Consider the following 27,960-nt stretch of genomic DNA (forward strand, 5'->3'; position numbering starts at 1 on the left):
AACAAGTAAGGCGTATTTGTCGGCACAATCATCTCAAAAACGAGAGCGTCACTGTAAGTTTTGTTGCCTCGGTTTTGTTGCCTGACTGAATCACAGACAATGATGGCAATATGGCACTGTGCATATTGTACCTAGAAGTTTTGTCTATTTTGTGATGTAAACTGGAAGTTTTACATGTAACTTTGATTGTGGTTTGGAATTTACTCATCGATGCTAATTCTTTCTAACCCTGAGGTATAAAAATACCATTGCAGTTCCCCTTTAAGTATCCAAGGCACTGGTTCTCAGCCCTGGTCCTGGAGAAAGACTGCATGTACTGAAAGCTGAGCTCTTAAACACAGGCTAACTGATCTCAGTTCCTTATTTGGGGCATATTTGTAAATCTGCTCTTAGGTCTTATATGTTCAATGAATGTCTAAACAAGTCTAAATAAGGAAGCAGATCAAGCACCGGTGAGTTAGAATGCAACTAGACTGAAAATCAATAGACACAGTGTTGTGCCAGGACCAGAGCTTGGAACTACTGATTAAGTGAAACACTGGTGTCACTAGTTTACTTGTTAAAGTTTTTAGCTTTTGAGTTTACCAGTCAATACTAATCTGTCCTGAACAACTATTCCAAAAGTAACCACAATGTTCCTAAGCAATGGTATTTTACAGATTAAATAAACAGAACCCATAAAGACTATATGGTTTGCTGTTAATTCCAGAGTGAAATGATGGGTTTTTTTGTCAGACCAAAGTGATGTAATTTAACTCAGATTAATTTAACACAATTTCTGTTTTACACAATCCCAGTTTTTTTGCATGTGTCAGTCTACTGAGGGCTACTCAACTTGTGGCTCCTCCTGTCTACTCCATTTCTGCTATACTTTGATATAACCAGTTTCTTTATTTTTACACTAGTCGTGATACGGACGACCTATTCTGTGTTTTGCTCTGTACTGTACTGTATTGAAACAGTCACACAGATTGCCCTTTTGAAACACTGAAAAATGTTACCACTTTATTTCCATTGAAAATGGAACAACCAAGAACTGAAATTAGAGATGTACAGTACGTGCAGCTGAGACACTTCCTACTGGCTTTGTAACCCCACTTTTCAATGGTGAATGGGAGCAAATATGTAAATAAAACACACATGGAGAGCAGAGCTAAAATCTAAAAGCCAGAGGAATTCAAATGCCTTGAAAAAAACTGATTTTTTAAACATTTTAAACAGGCTGATTGCAGTGCTAGTGCAGTGTACTCACAAGGGGTCAGGGCAGTACTGAGGCTGAGGTAGCCTGCGGCCCTTCAGTAGGAAATGTGTGATGTCATAGGGATCCACCTCAGGGTAGGGACTTGCTCCTCTGGTCAGCATCTCCCACATCAGAACTCCAAAGGACCACTACAGAGAGGTACCAGTGACTACAGGCGTGGCAGCTACAGGTGTGGCAACTCCAGGTGTGGCTCATCACATAATTAAAAATCAGTTCTCAAAGGTGTGCTTGGTGCCACACTTTTACTAAGTTTGTGTTTTGCTTGGTGAATTGTTTTTGAGAAAGAAGCTAAATGCAACTGCACAAAAATGTACAGCCTTGCATTCTTCCAAAAGTGTGACGTTAAAAACCCTTTTTGCTTTTTTATGTAACATTCACAAACATTCACACTCTATGACTCTGGTCACAGAGTCTTTAGCTATAAAGATTCAATTATACAAAATGCTCCAAGTTTTAGAACACCAAGACAAAGCCGTTATCAGCAGTAACTATGTAAATGTACTTACATTTGCAGTCTATTATATGCAGATTTTGCTAATATGGTTTAGCACAAAGCTACAAAAGCCACTACCAAGCAAGTTTATCATGTTTTCATTGTGAGTGACATAGCTTAGAATTAAATGTGCATCTGCAGCTTTATTGAGAACGCTGGATTTACAGTGTAACTGATGGTGCTCTGAGAACTCACTTGTAAAACAAAGATGACTACTCAGATTAGAATTCCACCCAAGCCTTGTACTTACCACATCTGACTTGGTGGTAAATTTTTGTGTCTGCAGGCTCTCGATTGCCATCCACTTCACCGGCAGCTTAGCCTTTTTGTGGTCTTGCACGCTGTAGTACTCCTTATCGAAGACATCCCTTGCCATTCCAAAATCAGCCACTTTCACAGTGTAGGACTCATCCAGCCTGTGGCAATTCAATTAAAACTCCAGTATGTATAAAGGCACCAATGGTGAAAGCTCAGCATGCTAAAGACTGGTTTGTTAGCGCCAAGTATTTTTAGAATTTTTCTATTTGTACATAAAGCATAATGCAATTAAATATGAACATCAGTTATGAACAATCCTTTTTTTCTGTTAGTAAGCTAACAAGAACCACAAGAAACAGCAATAATCAAAGACAAATTTTAAAATGAAATATAAACGGATAAAAAATAGCCTACACTAGTGTTTAGAGAGCTGAGTTACTAGCAAATGTGTTCATGGCCATAAGAAATTACCCATCACTATGTGCCTGTCTTTAATATTTATTAGTTCAGGCCCTCCCATAATCTAATACATCTGAAGGATGGTGAAAGGATGGGGTTTAAATGAGTCATGATCTGAAAGAGCATCACCTTGATGTGAAAAGCATAAATCTCTCCAGAGACAGAACTTTCAAATTTATGTGAAGCCATTAGATCAGATGGCACATCTGACACAGTATGATGTGGATTAATCTGACATTACACAGGTCTGACAACACAAAGAGATTTGCTGCTATGAAATTAATGTGTTATTTCACAGGGCTACTGCAATAAATACAGTATCTGATTTCATTATTGATGTTGTCCGATAATTGCTATATTTTAGACTAGGGTATTAGCTATGGGTACTCCTTTAGGACCACCTAGCTCAGCCACAGAGAGCAAAATTGCAAAATTGTTCCTTATTTTATTGTGAAACATACCTAAAATGTACTGTATTACAGGCTTCATTAACAGCTACAGAGATGTGTTCATTTGTCCCATTGGCTAACTACAGACAAGGAGGGACTGACAAATTGGCCCCAGATGTGGAATATAAGGAGATACCATATACAGCACAATAGGAGTTTTATTAAGTATGATGCTGCCCCCTGTTTATTTCAAAATTTATGTTGAGGTTTTTCTTTTCTGTCTTATTTAATAATAAATTAAATAAATAATAAATAAGTATGTCAGTTCATACAATTTAAAGTTTTAAAAGTTTGTGCCAACGTTCTTTGCTGATGATAACAATACATTCATCTAATAGTTTGGCATTTTCTTGGCAATTCTTTACTGCATTATGGCATAAAACAGAAAGTTTACAGTTAACTTAGTTGTAATGTTTTACAAAAACTATAAGGTAATTGATGGTTGAATGGGTGACCTTAATTTTATCCAACTCAATGTGACTCACCAATTTACCCATTTTTATTATTTACCAATCTCTAAAGTGCTTTTTTTCTTCTGGAACTGTTCTGAGGGAAGGAGTCCTGCTTCTGATCTTAAAGGTACAGTAGATCCAGATCTCATGGGACAGAATAGTTCATTGTTTTCTATCAGCCTGAATGTGGTGGCAATGACTCACATGCAGTTCCGTGCTGCCAGATCTCGGTGCACAAACTTCTTCTGCGCTAAGTACTCCATCCCTTTGGCAACTTGCAGACCAAAGCCAATAAGATCCTTCACTGTGGGATTCTTGGAGGAGAAAGAAGACCAGAGAGGAAGCCTCAGAAACTGCTTTTCAGGTAGATGGTTGATTTTTTGAAAGACGGACAGCACTTTTGGTGTCCCTCTTAATCACCAAACATGCACTCAGCTATGAAATCATCTCACAGCACAGCAAACGACAAAACTAAATATAATGCAGCATTTTCACCAAATGTACCTGCAGTGGACATACAGTTATGCTTGGAAAGTGGTCTGAACTATACTTTGGCTAAGCTCATATTTGACCTTAGCCAAACATATTGGAATTGTCCAGTTCTCTTATGTTCACATACCTGGAATAAATATGAAGCTTCTAACAGGACCTTCTGAACTACATGACCCCTAAATCTAACTAACAGATACTGCAGTATCTTAAGTAGCCCCAAAATGTGCCTGATGTCCTGTTACATTTTCTCTGCCAAGGCTTATTAGTAACATTTCACATGGATCTGTCCTATTTCCAAAGCCTATAATTAATTTTCTCACAGAGGACTAAGCTAATCTGATTCTGATTTTTTTGGGTGGGGTGGTGATGTTGGGAAGTGAACCATCAAGTGCTGATGTATGTGACAGTCTGATACTAAAGGACTAAGAGAAAGGCTGTGACACATCCTCAAGATAAACAGGAGATGTCTAAGCTTGCTATCAGCGTACTGTCGAGCCAGCTCTGGAGTTCTCACCCGGTGCTCAGAGCGGATGAAGTGTCGCAGGTCTCCGTGCTTCATGTAGGGTAGCACCACCAGAGGCAGGCCTTCATTGGGCAGCAGGATGCCCAGCAAGGACAACACATTGCTGTGATGGAAACCCTTCATCAGGATGCCTTCCTTCAGGAACTGCTCCACCTCCTCCACATCAGTGATTCCTAAAACAACAGGACCTCAGCTCAGGTAAGAAAGGCCACTCAACGACTTTCTTGATGGAGCTCTGCACTGGGGAAGTTATAACTTAAGAAAATGATTATGAAACTTCACAGTTCTCTGCTTTTCTCCTGACATGTCAATTATTCAAACTTGCTGTCTGAATATATTATATTTCAACTGACAACCCTTTGAAAACAATTAAACTACTTTAGTTAACATCCTTCACTTGTCTTCAATCGATGATATTTGTACTACTCCAATAATGTTTAAAGTTCAAATAAATGTTGTTTTTTCATTCCTTTCATCCAACCTTGCCAACAAAGCTTTGAAAATTATTTATTTTAATCTAACAATTTGCCTTAGAAGGATCTGCAGTTATGCTCTCAACAGTAGGCACAAGCTTCTTATATGCAGTAAGCTGTGCTCACATTCTGAGTCTAAGGATGTTATTGCTGACTTGCCTCCTAGCTCTTGCCTCCTAAGTCTTTTCTATAATCACTCTATACTCTATACTATATACTCATTAACTCCTACACAACCCCTCACCCCATCCCAATATCTACTCTATAGGATCTACATATTCTATAGAATCCATTACCAAAGACAATGTATCAAGCATGCAGACACATAACAGATTTGTACTTACTGTTCAGTGACTTAACCGCACAATGGATTTCTCTGTTTTGAGGGTCCTTTAAATATCCATGGTAAACTATTCCAAAATGACCTGAAACATGAAAGGAAAACAGTTCTCGATAATAACTTATCAGTAGCTAGAATCTCCTTTCTACCCAGAAGATACTTTCAACATAAAACCTGAACTATAATATTCTAACATCTTGTAAACTATGGGACTAATGTTGGATCTTACATACAGTTTTCAAGGAATGAATTGCATTCATAAATGTAGGGATAGGTGCACAGATTTAATCATTAAAATTAAAAAGCAATTAAGTTTTTGAATCTATAATGAATAGATGATATCCTGTGCTCAATAGAAAATACTGGAGCTGACCGCTGTTCATACATTCTATGATCATATATAGTCAGTATGATATATACAGTCAGCTGAAGCCAAACTGCTCCATGATGTGCCAGTATTTGATATAATATAAATATACTGAAATATTTAAAAAGAAGAAGTCCCACCCTTTCCAATGATTTGGTCCTGATGCACTTTGAGCATGTTGGCTGGAATCAGCACATCCTTTACTTCTTCTAGGAGCTCTGGACGGAAACTGGTGATCGAGATCTTCTCAGGAGGCAGGAGTGGCATTAGAGAAGCCTCATGCCTGCCAGTGTAGATCAGGCCTGGAATGGTCACCCCTACAGAGTTTGTGCTGGTCAGTTCTGGGGGCAGACACAGTATCAGGGTTACCCTTACTGTGAGCATGAAGAGCAACAGACAGGATGAAGAGAACATGAACGCAGTTTCTCAGTGTTCTTACTTGAACACCAAAAATTCCTGTTGAACCTGCTGCTGTGTGCGATTTAAATCCTTTAAAATCCATCCAAGATTTTTTTTAAAAAAGCACCATCATGAACAGAAATGGTTTTAAGGTCACAACCCACTCAGAAATACAGAAAAGCAGCTTTCCAGAACAGTTTTCTTAATTAATTGTCCTAAAAATATCTTAAATGTATGTTATTTTCTTGTTAAGCAAAGAAGAAAACCAACAAAAATGCTGTTGATTACCTTCATGCAGTTTTGACTTATGTCATAGAGGTTGAGCAGACTTTTTTATTTTCTATTTACAAAGAGGTTAAGAGTTAAGGGAAAGACAAAGGGCAAAGGGGGCAGTCTTACATTCTTTGTAATGTGCTTCACAGTGGAAGGAAAAATAAAGCAATGCTGAATTACTGTATTTCACCTTGTTAAGCATGCAATCTCCATATATTGTTTGTTGTTATAGAGCACAAGATAACACAACTCGAGAACATGCAGAAGTCTTACCTCGTCTGTAATCACCCACTGGGGAGTCTAACTGAGAGCCAGCTCTGTTATGATCGGTGTCACGAAAAGTCAATAAATGGTTCTCTGCCGTGGCAGCTGAAAAATGTAAAATGCGTTTATGATCAGTACATGCTGAAACACATCACTGTTCTATCAAGCTCACCGGAAACCAGCCAATAAAAATGGTTGTACATCCTGGTCTCGACATCTGGCAATGTTGTTCGAAATACTATATAAAAAAATTCAATAATCTAGAACGAAGTTTTAGATTTTCTGTTTTGTTCTGCAAATAGCACATAGCATTCTGACCTCCAAGACTATGACATGACCATGACTATGCCATTTCTGTGTCTTAAGTCTTTCTTGTAACATAAAAGGATTTAAGTCAAAAAACAATAAGGAAAACTGCCTTTACCTTTCTTCTTTTTCCTTAAGTGTTTCATTACCACGAAGGCAAGTACGGCCCCAACCAACAGAGCCATGAGGATGCCCAGCACAATTCCCACCACAGGCTGGCTCTCATTCACAATGACCACTCTACCCAGGTACTGAATTTGTCCATTGATGGAGATCTGAGAAACACAACAAGAACTTTAAGCAGCTAATTTAGACTACTATTTTGTTAATAATATTTTCTTATTTTTTGCTTGTTCTATTTTACAACTTTACTAAGAAACCAGGAAGTCACTAAGATACTGTATATTATTACCATTTAACAGCGTTTATTCTGAGGAATTTTCCAATGGGTTGAACAATGTGCTTCAGCAGCAGCAGTAGCTCACCTTTACAGGCAAACCTTCATTGGTAATGATGACGTTTTTGGGAATCCTGCAGGTAATTTCATTGTCCAGGACTCTAGCATTACAGTCAACTCCTCCCACTGTCATTATGACTTTCATGCATGAACTCACCAAGTTCAGCTTCTTGTGCTGGAAATAAAAAATTGCTTATGCTTTAACAATTGTCTTCAAGTTTTCGATCTTTGTGTGCTTAAGAAGGAGAACCTGAGTTGCTCGGATTTTGTTTTTGGATAATAGACTGATTACTTTTTTTCAGATATGTAGCATGACTAAAAAAACATATGACAGTACTGACATTCCTGATACTTCTAGTCAAAGCTGATCTAAGGAGCTAACATTCTTAGCTAACATTTTTGTGATGTTTTATTTCTGTTTTTATTTGTATTTAATGAATATTGACATTTTTATTTAACTTAATAAACAAATCGTTTAACATTTCCCCAAATCTTGGCCTGCTTTCTGACACCATCACTGAAAACTACCTGATCTAGTTCAGGTGGGTAGCTGCGTCAGCATGTGTAGGCTGCAAAGGAACACATAATAGGTTTATTCCATGCTGAAAAAAGAAGAATGTAAACACGTTCTCCTATGCTATTTAATCTTTGCTGTCTGCTCTGTCTTTCTCACACCCGAAGAAGGCTCCACAGCCGAAACGTTGTGTTTACTTTTTTCTCTTCTCAGCATGGAATAAACCTATTACTTGTTCCTTTACTACCTGATCTAGTCTTCAGAAGTGCAATCCATTTCACACTGACACTATGAGCCTCATAGTGTCCACTACAGAGTTTGCAAAATCTTTAGGTATTAAGTGGCTTTATATGACAACCCTGAAAACTAACTCACTGTAAGTCATAAGGGTTTGTTTACTATGGTAAGACATGGCAAAGATGACATCATCTCAGAGCAGAGAAATCTGGGCTGTGGGACGTCATGTACTGTACACACCGAACACTGCTTTCTGCTTCAGCAACTTGGAAGCCATAATCTCAGAATAAACACACATCATAACTACAACAATGTGCTTCCTTTAGAGAAACCACAGCGCTAAAAAATGCCAACCTGCAAAATAAATAACTGTTCTCCCAAATATGTTTTTTTCTTAGTTTTTCAAGATTCTATACATTCTTTCAAATTTTTGAATTCTTTACGTCCTGCATGGATGACTGCAGAGCATTTGGTCCAAACTGGGTTTGAACCACTACTATCAGCTACTTGTTTTATTCCTGTATGCCCCAAGTATCCAAATGCAGGCAGAATTACAGCTTACATACATGTAAAGACACTTCATCCTGATCAGGATGCAGGCGTAAAATATTGTCTTGATGTTCGAAGGGGATAACTTCTGCATCAGGAAAGTACCAAAACTTCCTTCTCCATAGCTCAACAGGTCCGTCCATGTTTACAGAGAGTTCCCCTTTCTCTTTATCCTCCCTAAGTGATAAAAAGGGGGTCTCACATTCCATCTGTGTGGGGCTTGAGGCAGTTTTACACTCCTGAGGAGAAAGTACGGTGAAGTCATTTTCACTCAAGTATAGAACATCAGTATATTTAAAAGAGTAAACAATTACTTGAACATTCTATTCACTTGTATGTTATGTCTGTTGACATTTCATATAAAGAAGCAAACATTTTAGGCTTTGAACTTCAGCTCCATGGCTTTTAAAATATAAAAGAATGGCACAGGCAAGAGTGAAGTAATTTATTATGGTAATTTAAAATGGTAAAAAAACATTGCTATGCTCAGTATGATCATCAAGATGTGTTTAAGATAAGGTCAGTGAGTCTGACAATGAACAGGACACAATAAATTGAGACAAACAAAACAAGCATTCCTTGAACACATAATCTTCTGCATTGTCTTCACTTTACAAAGCTAAAGATCTTAAATGAACTGATTATGTCATTTTGTTTTAATTTTATGTACTTGTGTCAGAGATGATACTCAATGAATAAATGTTTATTGGACTTCTGTTTTTTTCCTTCTTGTAGTATTACTGAAGTTCTTAAAGCTAAAATTTTAGTTTTTACTTCATTTAAAAACTACATCCAATTAAAATTAAGTATTTTTTTTTCAACTGTAGCTACGAAGCTGAGAATCAGGTGTGTATTTAAGGCAATAGTGGAATTGAAAAGGAAAAAAGTAACGTGAACAAATGGGCACATATGAAGTCTTATTAAGAAAAGTTTACAGCATCAGCATTTTATACATTTGAATTTTTAAAATCTATCAAGTTTATTTTGCATGTCTTATAAAATTGATAGATTTTGCCCCATCTCATTTTTGCCCCATCTCATCTCAAGTACACAGAAAGCAGAATCGATATAAGTCAATGTTCAGATATTGTGTACTAAAAAGGCAATTTAAAAAGGTAATTTAAATTTCTAGATTTTAAATCAGATCATGGAAAAATATAAATAAATCCTGCATCAATGTTAGTTTAAATATATAAATACAAACTTGTTACTATGATAAACTGGAGGACTATAGAGAATTGAAGTGCTCATTCCCTGATAAAATCTTCTTTCAGGAAAATAGTGGAGATAGAACCACACTACTTTATGTACGGAAACTTGCTAATTTTTCATTTGTGTGAGCTACAAATGAACACATACTCTGTGCTTCTAAATGACTTAAACACTATAATATAATATAATGACATGGTCTATCAGAAGAGCTATTGATATTCAATAAAGCCAACAGACAGATCTGGGGAAAATGCATTAAGACTAGTGATCACCTTAAACACAGGCTTTAGGGTTTTCTCTGTAGGCTGAAACATTATGACAGTCTTGTAGACAGAATCCAGATTTTCTCCTTTAATAGTAATATTCGATCCCCTGTGTCAGAGGACAACACAGAAATGTTAAACATTATACAGCTGAATCCATTTTCAAGAGAAAACAATATACAAGTTAAAAAAAATCTTTTGAAGAAAAAAACATCTCTTGGAGCAGAGCACCTCCACAACCACACTTACTTGTCAAAGCTACAGTACGGAAGGATCTGGGAAATGGATGGTGTTGGCTTATAGTGGAATACTTTAGTGGTAGGCGCTTGAGCTGCATCAATCTTCACCACCAGAACAGCATCTTTCACAGCTTCCACTTCAGGAGCAACGCAAGTGATTGAAGAGGCCCCCCCTTCTATCTGCAAAACACTGAAAGGACCAGACAAGAGCAATTAGCTACTGTCGAGTATATGGCCAAGTTATTCTTGTGCAAGTTCGTTGTCTTCAGTTCATGACAGATTAAGGACATATTAAATGGTCTGCAAGTACAAAACATTTATTTTAAATCTGCAGTTTAAAATACAAACACACATTTTATTTTGAGTTTGTTTTGCATGAATCCAGAGGCACAAAGATCATCACTACGCAACAATGGAACTCATCAAAGATTCTGTAACGAGTTAAAGTAATTCAAAAGGAAGTGTGATAAAACCTCTGCCCAGAGTACAATTTAGCACTTATCCAAAAAAAAATTAAAAGGAGTAATGTACAAAGGTGTAAATAATATACTGTAAGTGTTGCGACAAGTTTAGACATCATTATGTGTTCCTGGTGAAAACAAACACAGCAAAATACTATGTAGAGTCAAGCTTGAAGACAGGGTACCAGGGACTAACCGATAAACAACACAAGCAAGAGAGAAACGGATTTTAAAAGATTATGGGAATAAGACAATGTTATGGGAAATGTGCTGGCAAGGATTAGCTTTACTAAGGGCAATACTTGTTAACAGCCACAGAGAGCCATAATTTCAATTGTACAGACATTTGATCACAATCTAAATGTTGCTACCTCTTGATTTGGCAGTCCTTATCATCAAGAAGGACTCTCCTGTGTTTTCCTGAATCCAGGTAAGGCCCAATCACTGTTATCATGGTCCCTCCTACAATGGGCCCAAAGTCCGGCTGGATCTCAGTGATATTGGGTTCCTGGACAAAGATGACAAGTCAGAAACATGCATCAACAATGAGAACACTTTGAGTTATACTGTAGTTTTTTAAACCTTAATTTACAGTGTAAAGGTGCCTCTTCCTCATGTTAGAGGCTGTATTTTGCCTGCCACTTGTTTTATTTATGTGGCATTTCTTACTGCTCAGCTCCTCCTACTCTGAATTACACTCCATGCTGACTAAAACCATGTTATTGTTGAGAAACCTATTTTTATAAATACACTTCTGACTATTATGTGCCATAGGCAATGTATACATCCTGAGTATATAATGGAATAATGAAGAATGCAGATTAAAAAATATATACACTTGTAAAAAGGTATTTTTTAACCAGAGTAAAACTGTCTAGCCTTCAATGGGAAAGCTAATTAGACATATTACCACAAAGATAAACTGCTCGATCTGTGCCTTTCCATCGATAGAATATCGACCTTCCACTTTTGCTTCATGGACTTCAACAGTGATCTGCAGAGGCTGAGACAGCTCATTAGCTCCTGACTCAATCTGGCAAACCAGTCTAGGAAAGAAAAATAATCAAGTGAAATAATTTATCTTCCAATAAAGTCCTAGTGCACTACGATATTCTTAGCGAATAAAGCTGTACATTAATAAAGACTCCAGTCAGTATGTCTTTTGTAGTCCTTCCTTGTAACTGCAAAAAAGACCAAACGAACATCTTTTCTTTGAGATGTACATTTTGAAGGTCAAATACCCACTTCTATATACTCACTACAAATGCTAATTTTTATAAAAAGCTGTTAATTTCTGTGGACTCAAAACACAGATGTGTATTGATTGAAATGCACATCCCAAGCTAAGACATGAGATGGCTTAGTGCCTTGTGGACACTCACTGGGTGTTGCTGCTCTTGTTGGGCAGTACCACACAGGCTGTTTGCCCCACATTCACTTTATGATTTCTGGCACTCATGGCGGCTTTCGGTGAGGACTGGAGATCCCATCCACACAGTGACAGTTCTGTGTTGCCATCAGGAGGTGCTGTCTTTGGAAAGAACTGGAACAGCAACAGAAACACGTTATCTATTTATGCGTAATATATACCCAGTTTCAATCTAAAATAAACTCCACATATCTGTAAGAATGAGAAATGATACATTCCTCATTTTCAATAGCAAACTGAGCAAAATATAACTCTACTTATAATACTTATAATGTGAACATCACTGATATTTTTTTACATTCAATTTAATGGGTCATATCTGTGGCTAGATTTGTAAATAATGACAATAATTGGATTCATTTTGTTTTATTTTAACTGATAAACACAATAGTTTAATTCCTTTTTGGTAAACAATAGAGAGGTTCAATAACTTCAGGTCAGACTAAAGCAAAACCAACATCAGAAGTTCAAATTTCAAAGTACAAATTCAGAAATAAAGGTCCCTCTCCAATACCTCAGTGATGACTGGTGGACATGAATCGTTTCTCCACTGGGTGGAACACTCTTGTTTCCAGGTACAAACCCCATCACACCAGCCACAGCCCATGAACTCTGGGGCAGCCAGGCAGGAGCTACATATGAGAAAGTGCCGACAACCTGGTCCTCTTTTAGGCACTTTGATCATCTGCAATCAAAAGACAGGCTGTGAACCAGTTCTGATACCCTAAAGAAGAGTCTGTTGTGACTAATTAAACACAATAACTAAACACAAGTTTATATTATGATTTGTGTCAACACATCAACTGTAGTGGGAGCAAATATGTGAGTTCTCACAAGCATTAGTTTGGCAGTGGTCTCCCATGATTACTGATACACAATACATGGGTCATGCATCTGCATACAGTATTTCTCCCATGCTACCTCCACAGTACAAAAATCCCTGTGTGGAAAGTAGAATATGCATGATTCATTTGTAAATTGCAAGACATACCAACCTGCTAATAAAATTACATCTGTTTTAATATGGGGTTCATAGTATTGATTGCGTCTTTTTTTTTAGTTTGGGTTGATAGCGGTTAAAATACCTTGTTACCAATAACAAATAGCAAGGAGTCTGATGTGTAATCAGAGGCTATTGAAGACACTGGCTGATTCTGCTCCAGGGAGTAATTAGCAAAGATAATTGGGCTTGTTCTTCTCAGGACAAGCTGCAAAACAGAAATGAAAAGAGCCCGTTAGACAATATGTCAGTACATTATGGTTATTATAGACCCTATTTACTTTTATTTTTCAAGGCACAATTATTCCATCTGAAACACTGTGCTCGTTTTTAGCTCATGTATATATACTGTAGGTGCAGGTCAGCTCTGCCCTGTCAGGAATCTATCACAACTACTCACAAACTTAAAAGTATACCCAGTGTCACATGTTACAGTATATGCTTCGAACTCCACTACACCAAAAGAGTGCATCTCCTGCCATGGAAGAATTCTACACTGTCTAGTTTTCAAAAGTAATACTACCTTCCATCATAGGCTCCCACATATGAAGCCCTGTTGCTTAAATTGAATTTGGAGGGCTGAAACTGCCAGCATAATTTGAATATTGTTGGTTTGTTGGAAGGACCAAGGAAAATGATCCAATCAATTTTGCACACAAATGTCTAAGAAAAAGGCTACTATGACTAAGCTATGGACAGAAGCACTGAAGTTGAAAGAGCACACAGGATCTACTGTATATTGATTCTGGCGCTTGAGGGCTTGGTGTTTATTTTTAAACTCTTTGGGTATACTAGCCAACAGGTCATCCATCAGGTGGCCCAAAACGTAAATGCACTACATTGGCGAGATTTATTCCTTTAATATCCATCCACTTTCTAACCATTTTATCCAATACAGAGTTGAATACAGAATACACACCAGAGCCTATCCTGGCAAGCATTGCCTTGCCTTGAACTTCTTGAACTTGAACTTCTTTGAAAAGCAGCTCATAGTTTTCAATAAAGAGTAAAATATGAGAGTATAAAATATATTGCTCTTGTATTCAAAATAGAGAGTGGAGCTTGATTTTTATGTAGCCATATTTTTTTGATCTGTCTTTTGGATTAGTTCAATTCTGCATAGATTAAACAGCTAAAGGCAGCTGTTCAAACTAGATGTAAGAGCCAATTTTATTGCACCTTGCTTTAGAAGTTGTAAAGTTAATACCAACAATCCTATCAAATTTTCATGGCGAACAAACTCATTGCATAGAGATCTTATATCAGCTCTAACTGATGTGTCGCACTTGAAGGCTCAAGCCATAATTGCTACATTATCAAACTTGGACACAAAACTATTTGCAAAGGCTCTAAGAGGGCAGAAACACGAATCATCTAATACATCATCATCTCACATTCGTTTGTTTTTGTGTTTGTTGTTTTTTCTCATCATTTCTTCCGAAAATATTAAAAACATATTCGTTGCTCTGGGTTTTCCCACAAATTAGAAGGATTACTGAAGAGGTCTAGCAATGAAACAGAGCAAACCTTCATTGTTGAACCTTTGTGACTAAAGATACAGCATCCCCTCCCACAATTAAAGATAGAAGGTGAAAATCTATAAAGGAGGCAGGTCCATCTTTGGTTAATACTCCACACTATACCTGCAAAAGCCTCCCTTCTGATGTCCCAATATGTGCTACTGTTTTGTCATTGATAGGAGTGACCAGCACAGATGTCAGTAGAACGTCCTTCATGTTCCCATTGAAGAGATCCACTCTGTAGAAGGGCTGGGCCACCATGGTGGGTTGGTCCGGGCAGCTTACATTGGTCTCGAGCTGAAACACACAAATCAAGGAAATACTATGGCACACATTGGGTAAACGCATGGGTTTGGCATCTTTTCCACAACTTGAGCAATCTATTTTTCCTGAACGAGAGTTATACTGAATCACTGATGTTCTGAGGTGAAAAGGCTAAATTAATTCATGAACATGTACAGTATAAATCAGCACATGATTAAAGATACATAATAGTGTCACTGAGAGAGTCATTTAGTTTGACATATTTGAATCATTGTTCCCAGTGTTTGGTAAGTGAGTATAATTTCCTGTTTAAAGACTCATTTCCCTTGTAAATCATTACAAATACAGAAATGTGATTACATCAATATTTCAGTGCTCGACAGATCTACTATAGGGAATTTATTTTTAATAATACTAGTAAAGAAGCAATTCTGCCACTTCCCACAGAATTCCTTTGAAAACTGTAAAGTCTAATACAATCTATAATGAATATAGATTACATATCTCCACAAACTAATGGAAAACATTAAAACATTACTAAACGAAAATATTTCACTAACAGCATATGTAAACTTTGCAGAAACCAGCAGGTAAACACATGATTTTGAAACAATTAAACTCTACTTTAATGTGTCACTGACAAAAAAAATATATACCGCATCAAACATACTGCCAGTTCTTGTTAAATTGACCATATTTACCATCAAAAGTAGTTGTTTTCATAGAAAAGGGAAGACCAGTGGAATATTTGTGTATAATCTTTCCAAATAAGGAAACTGCTATGTCATAGCCATCACATCTAACTGCTAAACATTAGCAATTAATGGAAACAATTTAAAGCAACATTAGGAAAGGTGATAACTGTCAGAAATACAGCACAAATCCTGTTGAAGCTTTGTCCTTAAATTAAGATAAACACAATACAAACCTCCTTCTCTCTTTACAGGTATATCATATATGAACAAGAAATGTGCTGCCCAGCTGCCCTTTACCTAAGTGTTGAAATTGGCACCTGGCTTTGAATTAAGTTTTTAGCTACTGTTATGGCATGAAGGCAAACTATTTCCAACAAGACAACTTGTGAGACATCTTGTAATTCTCCAGTGCCACCTAATGTGAGCATGCATGATGAGGTGCAAACCTGAATCCTAGCAAATCACAGATGTTTTAAAATCTGTCTCCTAAGCTAATAGAGATATTTTATAGCAGAAACTTGCCCGAGTAAATGTCTAAATATTTTATCTAAGAAGTCCCTCCATCAGTCAACATTTGCTGTTAGCTGTCAGCTGGTTGTTATGAATGCCCTTTCCTGATATTTTTCTGAGAGTTGATGAGTGTTGTTTGTAAATGAACTAAAAGTGACTTATAATTATTACCCAATGGTTTGTCTCATCACCAGTTATCTCTCAATTTTTCACAATATTCTTCTAGTTGCAGGAATTGCACAATTGAGTTTTTTCTCTTGTCGTGCTGTCTTTCTCCACTGTTTCCAAATTGCTTCATTCGTCTATAATTTCTCGATGCAGCTGAATTGAATGCACTCTAATGCTTATCAGTCCTGCTACATTACACCCTGTGTTAGTAATCCAAAAGTAAATGATTAATGATTTAGGTTTAACTAAAACCTAAAGCACTGCACAGGAACTCAAACAGGAAAGTGTTCTGATAATATCCGCCTTACCTTACATAACTGTCCCCCTCACCAGTACACCAGGCTATGCATAGTCTTTAAAGTAGGATTTCAGACAAAAAAAAATACTTCTATTAAAAGACACTTCTATGTAGGCGCACATATAAGTAATTGTCTGCTTTCTTGAAATAAAATACTTTTTTTCTTCAATGCCAGGATTGTGGAAATCTCCAGCGAGAGAGGCTTGCCTTTTGGGATTCATTAGACAATACATGGAAAGTTGGCTAAGGTGTTTTAGCAAAGAGTCCCCACAGTGCTTCCTGCTTCAGCAACAGAAGTGGACATGAAGGAAGGTAGGAGCTGAAGGAAGGAAGAACGATTTAATACCCATAGAGGGAACTGACAGATATGTGAACTGGTTAGACAACAGAGTACACATTATGCAATGCTGGCAAAGTGACAGTAACAGAGGTGTGCTCTGCAGCAATCTAGGAGAAAAGACAGCAAACAAGAGTTTCTACAGGAAATTAATATGTTATTACAGGAGGCTGTTCAACATAACTGCTTTCTGTTCTGAAGATATTTCAAAACCATATGTCCGGCCTTCCTGAGCACTTGCTCATTGTAGATGTTTTCATTATTGCTGTTGTTTTCCTTTTCAATAGCTGGCATTCTACGAACCAATAAATTGTAAATTGTCAGCAATGAGCACACTCATTCCACAGGCACGCTCTGTCCCCTTTCCCAGTGAATCACTTCTGCTGTCAGCACTACCTCTTCACACCCTCTTAAAACTTGATTGCCAGAGTTAATGTGTCGGCAAGCCTGCTTCAACGTGTCTACTTCCTTCTGAGGTGTAAATCAAGGTTCCTTCCAAAAAATTATATCTATGCAAACACACGGCAGGTTTAAGTTCTTGGAGAGATTTACCCCTCACAATATATCAATAGTCATAACAGTGGTGTTACAGAAACTCAAACTTTAATTTAAATGTTTAAAGATATGATCTTCTGAAAGATCTCCATCTTAAGAACTCAAGATCCCAACTGTTTCAGAAAGAAATAGATTTGCAATTTAATTTTGTAAATCTAAATAAGTTTCTACATGTAATTTTTACTCTATATTTCTATGATTAGGAAACTACTGGTAAACTATACAGTACAGACAATGCTCGGCTTATGTAAGAGGAAACTGTTCTGTAAGTCCGATTTCTAACTTGAGCCTCAATTGCTATTGAACTTATTTTTTAATATGTAATTAATATACTTTGTAATGAAACGAATAAAAATCATGCTTGGATTAAACAGACTCTGTAGAATGAAAACAAAACTAATGGATTAAATAGCAGAAGTTGTTTAAGGAAGTTGTATTTTATGAGAAGCCCTACATGATCTTGAGAAGTTCCCTGGAAAAAAAAAATTACAGTGGTTTTATTAAAAGTTGCATTTGTGTAAGTGTAGTTTTATATAAACCAGGGAGCATTCGTATTTGAATTTGGTATAACAAATGTCTTAATCTCCTGAATCTTCTCTGGTTCCTGTCTCCTTATATGTTAAGAACAAATACATTTCTTTAGAATTATCCAGCAAAAAAATGGTTTTCCCTGCAGCTCTCTCCATATTCTGTCATTTTGAAGAGTACAAACATGGACAGAAGGCAAAACCACTGCATTGAGACTTATGGTTTTCTTCTGCACAACAGACATTCCAAAAGGGACTTTTGCTCATTAAATTTCCAAATTGTGTTTCTAAATGGAAAAATTGAGTATATTGGCATGTGAATTCCAATTGGAATTCACTGAAATGTCCTGGTATGTTTAAGTGGCCCTAAGAAAAGTTATAGACCTGTTAACTGCAGGTAACTGGAATCATCATTGGGTATTATATTGCGGAAAACAAGCGTTTTGGGAAATAAACTGAAATTACAACAAAAGAAGGACATGAGCCCCACAGGTGTTTTGCAGAGACGTAGGTTGGGAAGTCTACACTATAATTCATTTTAATCATGGTTATATCAACAACACATTTTGTGCTTTCCTTTGTCAAGTATAAAACTACTTTTTATGCAAGATGTCCTTTTCGTTTCCTTTTGGATAGACAAGGTCATCCAGCAAACAAGGTAGACTCTAGTTTGTTCCATTTCTTGACTACCGTTTCATTTTACTTCATGTTAAGTATGCATTAACTACAGCTTTATATGTACATTTTCCATCCTCTTACAGCTACAGGGCAGCTTTAACACTGCCATTAAAAATCAAGCCGTTGAACGTGGCATTTCTTAGGCACCTCTGAGAAAATTCTCTTGAGTTAATGGCAAAAAACAGTCCCAACATTTGCATTAGTCTCCTACATTTGTTTATAGAGTTCACACCATACTGATGTCTGACAAAACCTTTTAAGAGTCTGCTGCTCCATCTCAGAGACGTGGCTTATAAAAGTATGTACATTAGACATCCGACAAGAAAGCAAACTTGACAGGCAGTGTAAAAATTGTCATTATACAACAGTTAATATATTAGAATATGAGCCAGGTTATTAAGCTGTTGGCTGATAGCACAAAATTAGCCTATGTTTGGGAAACATGGAAGGGAAGACAAACAAGAAAAAAAATCCAGTAACCTCAATTTAAGAAACACATGGTCTTTAGAAAAGATCAGTGCCACTTTCGAGCACCACTGTATATGTACAGCATGTCAGGTTCATAAATATTGCTGTCTTGGGGAGAGGCGGGATCTGAAGCATCTCACTTCCAGAACTGTGCGAATTAGGGCAGCTCTTACTGTCACGGATGTCAGGAGGGCAAGCCGTGGAATGACAAGGAGAGCAGTAAAGACCGTATGTGTGGCGGTAAAAGGGGCAACATGGGGGTTAGCCCAGGCTCAGGGGGTCAGATGATGTCGGTAAAGAAACCTATGCCCTCAGGCCACGGACAGGAGTGACCTGGTGCTAGGTGGGTCTCAGGACATCCGTACCCTCAATGCTGAGCCAGGAGCAGAGCAGACACAGGAAGTAAATAGGCTAGATAACAAGACACACCAGAAAGACACGAATAATCACAGGGAACTAGGAACAGGACAGAAGAAGAGCGCCCTCTAGGAGTACAGGGCGTGACAGATTGTTGGTGCCATCAATGCAAGGATTGCAGAGGGTCAAATACCTTGGGCACTGACTGTTACTCTTTGGAAAATGTTGTAAGACAAGGGAGTAGGAAGTGCAGATTGTGGCTCAAAACATAGACACTTTGTTCATTTGGTTAAGATTCTACAGGTATGAAAAGAATTGTAAACAATGCCTCAGTTTTCCAATAGGAACGTGGAAGGATGCAAGGTAATGCTTTCTGGGAATTCAATCACCACACTCAAGTGATCCGAGACATCTTGCTCCTCCAGTTGTACAGTATGTGTATGACTTCATAAACAATAAGATTTAAAAATGTTAGAGAAAATAATTGAGGTTTTAAAACAATATTCTCTCTGCTATGGGACAAGCACATTACCATATCTTCACAAATAGTAAAAAACGAACTTCTTCCTTGTTTTTAACTGTCCTTTACCACTTGTTCCTGTGCAACAAATCAGACGTGCTTAAACAGTCTAAGAACGCTTGGTATTCACAGGCGTCCATGACTAATATTCAACTCGCTATTTGTTTTATACTGAACTTGTTTCTACTTACTTATCTAAAGTTTCCCAAAGACTGGGCCACTCCCTCTGCATTCCAACATTTCTTAGTTTATCTTTCAGAGTTAGTAAAAGGCCTCCGCTACACATCTTGAGTACTTTAAGTTCACCTGAGTGCTATACAGTCACTCCATACAGTACGTCACAGCTATGGAAAATGTACAGAGTCTGACAATGTTTACCAGGGGCCAGTCATCCCCTCTGTACCTGTGTTTTTAAGGAAAGAAAACTATTTTAAAATAATAAAGGAAAACTGTAAGGAACAATGTCTACCTGATACAAAGCAGCACGCAAAATTATAATCAGGCAGTAAAAGTGAAAGTGTGTCTTTGCACTGCATAAGATCAGCAGGAAAAGTAAATCCACTTTCAGCTAATATGTACAGTAGGCTTATAATTTGTGAACTAGATATCTGTACTTCCATCCATCCATCCATTTTCTAACTGCATCTTCCAAAACACTCATAGGGGAGCCAAAGCAAATCTCAGCAAGCAATAGGCACAAGACAGGGTACACCCTGGATGGCATGCCAGTCCTGACACATACAGGGACACACTCATGTCAGGATTTTCTTAGAAGCCAATTAACCTACCATTATGCTTTTGGACTGTGGGAGTAAACTGGAGCACCGAGCGAACAAGGGGAGAACATATGAACTCCATGCCAATAGCAGCCTATGTCCTGAATTGAACCCAGGGCTCCAGAGCTGCAAGGAAGCAATGTTAACCACTGCACTACCATGTTGCCCACATACAGTATGTACTTAAATATCATAATTGTTTTTGCTGTTGAAAGGAAAAGAGCATTATGAACACCAGCACTGGAGGAGGAGAACAGCTTTTTTAGCATTAGGCTTCTATTCCCCTCACTTCAAAAGATCTGCCAAGAGAGCTTATTTAGGCTTAAACTTTTACAAAACAAACACAAGTGACATCATGGATACGAATGAACATTTTACAGTGCTTTGAAGAATAAAGCACCTGACTGCAGAAATCTTAGTGGTGAGGCTAAACATCAGCCTGGTCTATTTCAAAAAGGAGCGTATGACGCATGTAAAAATAGGTATTTGCAAGACATGCCACAAAAGGCTCATGCAAACCTCAGTGTGACAACACAAGACTGCTTGAGGCTGTGTACCTGTGTACTGTAACTTCCAATCCCAACTTACTGTACAACAACTTTACATCAAGTAAGCCTGATAAAAACGGAAAAGCAGCATTGCACCTCTGTAGAATTATTTGTTAAGCATATATCACTGGAGAAAGGAAAGGTAAACAGTCCACAACCAGCCCTGTGCCTGCCACCAACAAAGAAATTACTCAATTCATCTCTCAGTCCACCCCTTCTGTACTCCAATACATTACACAGAACCTCCTCACTCGTCCAGGCTTGCCCAAACTTCCTCTTCGTCATGTTCCCATCTTCGTCAGTGAGCATGCTCTGGTTATGATAGTCCAAACCCCTTAAACCTGGACTTCTCTGGACATTCCCAATCCTGTCTCCTGGATTTCATTGCTTAGATTCTAGCTGAGCACTCATTTATTTAATTATGCCTCAAATAATATTTATTATTGTATTCTAACAAATGATATAAAGAAAAAATATGAATAATAATAATAGGTTAGATTATAAATGTGGAGATTCCAAACACTTAACAAAATTAAGCTCAATAAAGAGATCAATAAAGCTCAATCTGTTACAATAAAGTAACAGACTTAAGCAGAATACATAAAGCAGGGCGACCAGGAAGCTGTAGCCCGGTCTTGAACACGCAGTTTGCAAAATAATTTTGGTACTGAAAAACTAAAAACCATGCATCCCAACTGTTTTTTTATGCCTACTTTGTTTAACCCCAGGGGTCCCAGTTCGGCAGGAAGTGGTCAGGGTGATGTGACCTACTGTACTGTACCTCATGCGGGCAGTTCTCACAGTGCTGAAAGTAGCAGAGCCCACGGGAGAGGCGTTCTGGCCCAGTGGTGCAGCAGTCTTCCACTCCCTCCTCTATGGCTTTGTTGACCTTCTCCATGGGGAAGGCGCATAGAGCAGAATCAGGAAGGGGCTTCCCAGTCTCTGGGTGGGTCACCGCAAACACCCCATATAGAATGTCAGCATCCTGCTCCACCCCCAGCTCTTCTGCCAGCTCTTTGCCCACCCTCCCGAAGTGGGCGGCCTGCAGGGCGTTGTAGACCACGTCTCTTAAAATTTCTCTCCTCCGCCGCTTAGGCTCAAAGCGGCATTCCAAAACCACCTCGCGGTAACGGCGCACCTCCCACTCGTGGCGAGGGAGGCGGCCCAGCCGCGTCTGAAAGGGGGAATTGGCGTTATCGACGCTCTCCCTCTGCACGGATAAGAAGTAGACAAAATCGGTTGTGGAGAAGCTGTAAATGTATTCAATGGGGTAGGACTCCAAGAACTCAGGACGAACAGTCAGTCCCCGCACATCGGTGTAAAAGCCATCTTCAGTAGCTAACGGCCGTCGGACCGATACGGATTTTCTGCCATATTTCTGTGTTACTTTCTGGTCCACAGTGGCCGCCACAAAAATAAATGCAGTCTTGCCTTCTTCCACGATTGTGACCTTTGTACCCAATGGGCTAGCCACACAGTCTGGACAATTAGATGGTGAATTTGACCCATTTTTATAGAGGCACTTGGAGGAGGAAGGTAATCCATTTCCAATGTCATGAAAGTAGCAGACGCCATATTGCGAACTCCCACATGTATACAAGTAATTTAAAAATGGATCCAGAAAAAGAGCTTGGTTATCAGTGTCCTCCAAAATACTGGGGTCCTTTTCAATGTTACATAAGTTGCAGATCTCACACTGAGAGCTGCCCACTGGACCAGTACGTAATTCCCATAACTTGTCAAGACTGGCATTTACAGTTTCAATAATGTTCCGTGAAGCCACATAAATGTCATTCTTGTCTGGATCAGCCAAAATGTTTTGTATACGAGTCTCTGTCTGGAAAAAAGGCAAGGTGTACGTAACTGAAAAATTTACATTTATGGAAGGAACTGGGGGGCAGCCGTCCTGAGCTAAGACTGATAGGCTTAGCATCCAGATGTAAGTCACAAAAAATGTGGCCTTTCCGAGCATCTCAGCTAAGAGTGCTGGTGAAGGTGAAGTCTTGGAGTCTCGTCTGTTACCTACAGGCTGCAAACCTGGAAGGGCAAGTCCTGTTATTCATCTTGAGCACTGCTTAGAGATCACTGCAGAAAGATGAAGAGGAGAGAGAAAAAAAATTAACATCAAGGTAAATGTAACTTATACGCAGTACCCTAAATCACATTTCTGTGAGTGCCTGTACATGCAGAATAAGACTTTTTAAAAAGCTGTACCTGGCTTGTAATAGTTTACCCAGATAAAGTTTTGCATTGCTAATTTAAAGTGATCATCACCAAATAACTAATCTTGTTTCTATTTTATATTAACTTATGCAAAACAATGCATAGCTTATAGAAAAAGATACTGTGGCAAGAGGATACTTACATAAACTGTCTATACATGCATTCAACAAGCATTCAATTCAGTCAGAGCTAAAACTAAACACCCATAAACAATGTACAATAATATACTGTACAACTATACAATAATAAACAAATATACAACAGCAGAATGTAACACTGCTAATAGAGGCTGTCGTGAGGTTTTGAGGTTGTTCTGAAATAATACACAAGATTAATTCAGAACAACAGGTCTGAACCTCACCACCTCTGATTTGTCTCTTGGAAACTAGATCTGGAACTGATTTTTCAAAAACAACCTAAAGACAGCCTAGACTAAAGCTGTAGATATTAAATTACCATGTGACATTTCATATTCAAATCAGGTGACACGGCAGCATAACAGTCAGGGCTGCTACCTCATAGTTCTTGGGATCTGGGTTCAATTCTGCACTGGGGCACCTTCAGTGTGAAGCTTGCATGTTCTTCACTTATTTGCAAGAATATTCACCAGGTCCTCTGGTTTCTTCCCACCTCCCAAAGACATTTCTGGTAGTTTAACTAGTACCTCTAACCTGGTCGGTGTAGTTCCACCTTACCGCCTGTGCTTCTGGGATAGATTATGAGTTGCCCAGACCCTTACCACGAATAAATGGCTTACAATTGTAGAAGGACCATTCAAGCCATAACCCTGAAACTTTGTATACTGATCTTTTCAGAAATTATGTCAGATGTTCATGTGTTCTTATCCCTTTTACAGTATGAAGTATGAATATCTACTAATTCTTCTAAGAAATTCTTAAATTGTACCAATATTCCAGGAATCAAAACTGAAGGTTCATACAAATTAAGATCAAAAGAGCAGACTTATCACTGTTCTCTCCACCTCGAGAGATGTTTAAACATAACATTAAAAATTATTTTTGCCTTTTCCAGGCTTGAATATTGTAATGCAGTGCTTTCTAGAGTATGCAGTTCTTAACAAGTTGCAGCATGTTCAGAGCTCAGCTGCTGAAATAAAAACCGCATGAGAATTTCATGTCCTCAGCTTCTTTGCACTGGTTCCCTGTGAAATCCAAAATTCTGCAGCTCAGTTTTAAGGCCTTGAATGGTTTAGCTCCTGAGCATATCAGTGAATTGTTAGCTCCCTACACAATTCCATTTCTTTTGTGCTCTTTGGACTCTGACCTTCTTTCAGTCCTAAAACCAGGCTTCAAATGCTGAGAGATTGTACATTGTTTTCTCTTGCTCTGAGGCTGTGGAATAATCTCCTAGCACATATTAAATGAAGTAACTGCTATAAAAGTGTTAAACGTTACTTTTATGTGCTTGCTTTTAATTCTGTTTAATTTATTATATTTATGTGTGTGTATCTGTCTGTACTGTTTCATTACACCTTCTGATGATGTGTCAAGAAAACTGCTATATAAAGTAAAAAAAAATATTATTACAAGAAGCTGAACTAAATCATCTCTGATCTCCTTCAGGCAACTCCTAAAACACAACTTGTAGCTCTAAAACTAAAGAAACTTGTCATCTTCAGTTTCGAGTTACACTTTGGCAATTACTACAATTCTTAATTCCTAAGAATACGACAACAGGCAAGGGTTTAGCAAACAGATAAGATGGAGCTAAGATGTGTCACTTTTTGGGTGCTGAATTACAATTTTTACAGATCCAATACAAAGTGAAACTGGAATTTATAAGGACTGTAATAGTAAGGATCGAGTCCAAGTCATGGTTAATAAATATACTGCCATATTTAGAATATGGTCCAAAAACCAATTTAACACAACTAACATGTAGCTTGTCTCTGATGACAGGATGGATAATAATAATTAATAATAATTGCTTACACTTATATAGCACTTTTCTGGATACTCCACTCAAAGCGCTTTAATGGTAATGGGGTCTCCCCTCCACCACCACCAATGTGCAGCCTCACCTGCATGGATGATCAGACTACTGTATATCTTTCAACAATTAATTCAAACTAAAAAAATTCAATATTTTTGTTGACACTACAGAGAACAGAAACAATTTCAAAAATGTTTACGTTTTCATATTTTTTGAATATGTACTTGGGATCTGAAAGAAAAACAAAATAAAATTATTATCTTACATATGCACAATGCAATGTGGCTTTAATATAAAATACATCCCTGATTTTTTTTACATATGACTTTTGTAGCCAAGCTAAAGGTACAAATTAAACCTTTACAAAATGCTGACACACACTTTGCTTATTAAAATATTCATTGGTTTTTGCTCAACCTATATTTTTGGTCATAAAGTATATTCTAAAAGACAGACAACTCAGTAGAAGGATCTTTTCACATAATAATTCACCCACCGAATGATAAACCCAGCAGAAAATTTAAGATATTGAATTTGAAAAATACTTTGTCTGACACCTTTATTACTTGCATCTTTCGTAAACAATTAATTTCAAAACACATTTAGCATGAGTTCAAACCACACCACTCATCCTTGTCACAGCTGTGTTCAGTAAACAGACTTTGTATATTGTGTGACTTGCAATATTTCATTTGGAAAAAAACGTCTTCCTCTCATGTATAAAGAACAGCTGTAAATCAGTTGCTGGGATTACTGTGTTGTTGTTTTAGTGAAAACTTTGTTTTCACTCAGAGGAACAGAAAAGCTGTTGATTAATAAAACGAGTAAAAGTACAACTGTGTCAAAAAGAGATTGGCAAAAATTCAATGGCCTGTCTGCTTGATGATAAAGAAAGATATTATCAAAACCTGTCAGCTCCCAAGTTTGCTGCTTGGTTCTAATAGGTTTGAATAGTCTCTTTTAAGTTATGAACAGTGAAAGACTGAAGAGTGGAAAACCCATCTAATTTATCCTTAATTGGCTGATTGTTTCAGAAGTTTATCAAAATTTCTGTTTGGCTGTTTTCCCCTGTGATTTCAACATGCCTTTAACTGCTCTTTATTGGACTGGACCCTAAGAATACTGGAAACTGCCCTAAGAAACATTTGTCACAGTGTATCATGGTAATGTTCAGTAATAATGTACAACAAAGGTGAGGTAAAAATTGAAGAAGAGCTGATCAAACAGTAGTGAAATTATGGCAAAATGGAATCCATCAAGACAAACTTTCAAAGGGGCTAATTTGCAGATGATTTAAAGAGAGCAGCAGAACCCGAATAATAGAATATGGCTCTTTGAATAGGCAGTGGGGCTACGGCTCAAGGTAAATTAACAAGCTAAATTTGGTAAACAGGACAGCTATTTCTTTCTACAAAGTAAGGTCACAACAATTTGCAGAAATGGATCACGAAAAATTCAGACATCTAAAGAAAATACACATTCAAGGATGGAGTACAAAATAAGTGACTACCCTACTTACAGTACATATTAATTTATTGTACAGAGTTTCAAATATCACCACTGATCAACACCACCCTTGTTTCTTGGGACTGAAAATCACAGATTCTTATTCTTTTCCTTATCTGAAAGGAAAATTGTGCCTGATCCATAAATCTAAAAATGTTCAAACAAAAGACAGGACCAGCATCGTTTTGATAAAGCTAATTGTGTTGCCCTTCAGTAAATGACTAAGCATCATGCCAATTCACTGCACACTGCAGCTTGAAGCACATAACACTGTTTTTTTAATAATCCCTGGATGTCAAGCAAGTGAACCATGTCTTGGCCAAAATTTCCAAAATTTCCACTGAAACAAAGATGGATACTGTTTTGAAATATTTTACTTGTAAAATGTAAAATAAAACACTATAAAATGAGGAGCTAGATTTTTTATGAAAGATTAACTGTTTTCCTTCAAAGGAAAAATCCATCAATGTTACAGGTCATAGTGATTCTACCATTCATGATCTATGCCACCTCCTGAGATCGTGTTCTTGTTTAATGAGTCAAATGATGGATGTTTAAGCTTCTTCTACCTGGTCTTTTTCTCTGTTCAGTGTAAAGGCAAATAAAAGAAAATCAACCAATCTGTGTGCTTCCCAGTACATATTACAAATTCTGTAGCATCTGAATATGGCATCTAAAAAGTGGTTTCCCTTTTTTAAAAAATCAATACATTATGAATTCTGTGGGTCAATGGTGATAATTAAGGTTTCACCATATTACCATATGTCTAGGGATACCAGAAATCTTCTCGCCTATCTGTTGTCACAATTGTGCATGCTTTTAAATATAACTGATGCATCTCAAATCAAAATCAAATCAAATCAAAGTTTATTTATCAAACGCACAAC

At 37.6% G+C, this 27,960-nt stretch overlaps 1 protein-coding gene across 1 annotated transcript in view; it reads right to left on the reverse strand.

Annotated features, from left to right (window-relative positions):
- Nucleotides 1-27,960, reverse strand: part of mst1rb (macrophage stimulating 1 receptor b) — a 36,429-nt gene that overhangs the window by 1,450 nt on the left and 7,019 nt on the right. Inside the window, exons 2-20 of the mRNA XM_088917132.1 lie at nt 22,173-23,476; nt 14,814-14,987; nt 13,256-13,378; nt 12,685-12,855; nt 12,124-12,284; nt 11,652-11,787; nt 11,113-11,249; nt 10,291-10,470; nt 10,051-10,150; nt 8,584-8,805; nt 7,295-7,441; nt 6,928-7,084; nt 6,513-6,608; nt 5,708-5,908; nt 5,205-5,285; nt 4,379-4,560; nt 3,577-3,686; nt 2,005-2,170; nt 1,253-1,389 (exon numbers count right to left, since the gene is read on the reverse strand). Of these exons, the coding sequence (XP_088773258.1) occupies nt 1,253-1,389; nt 2,005-2,170; nt 3,577-3,686; nt 4,379-4,560; nt 5,205-5,285; nt 5,708-5,908; nt 6,513-6,608; nt 6,928-7,084; nt 7,295-7,441; nt 8,584-8,805; nt 10,051-10,150; nt 10,291-10,470; nt 11,113-11,249; nt 11,652-11,787; nt 12,124-12,284; nt 12,685-12,855; nt 13,256-13,378; nt 14,814-14,987; nt 22,173-23,363 (3,872 nt within the window). The 5' untranslated portion in view covers nt 23,364-23,476. The remainder of the gene's footprint in view (nt 1-1,252; nt 1,390-2,004; nt 2,171-3,576; nt 3,687-4,378; nt 4,561-5,204; nt 5,286-5,707; nt 5,909-6,512; nt 6,609-6,927; nt 7,085-7,294; nt 7,442-8,583; nt 8,806-10,050; nt 10,151-10,290; nt 10,471-11,112; nt 11,250-11,651; nt 11,788-12,123; nt 12,285-12,684; nt 12,856-13,255; nt 13,379-14,813; nt 14,988-22,172; nt 23,477-27,960) is intronic.

Source organism: Atractosteus spatula, chromosome 5 (genome assembly GCF_055471065.1).
Source record: "Atractosteus spatula isolate fAtrSpa1 chromosome 5, fAtrSpa1.hap1, whole genome shotgun sequence".
Classification (NCBI taxonomy): Eukaryota; Metazoa; Chordata; class Actinopteri; order Semionotiformes; family Lepisosteidae; genus Atractosteus; species Atractosteus spatula.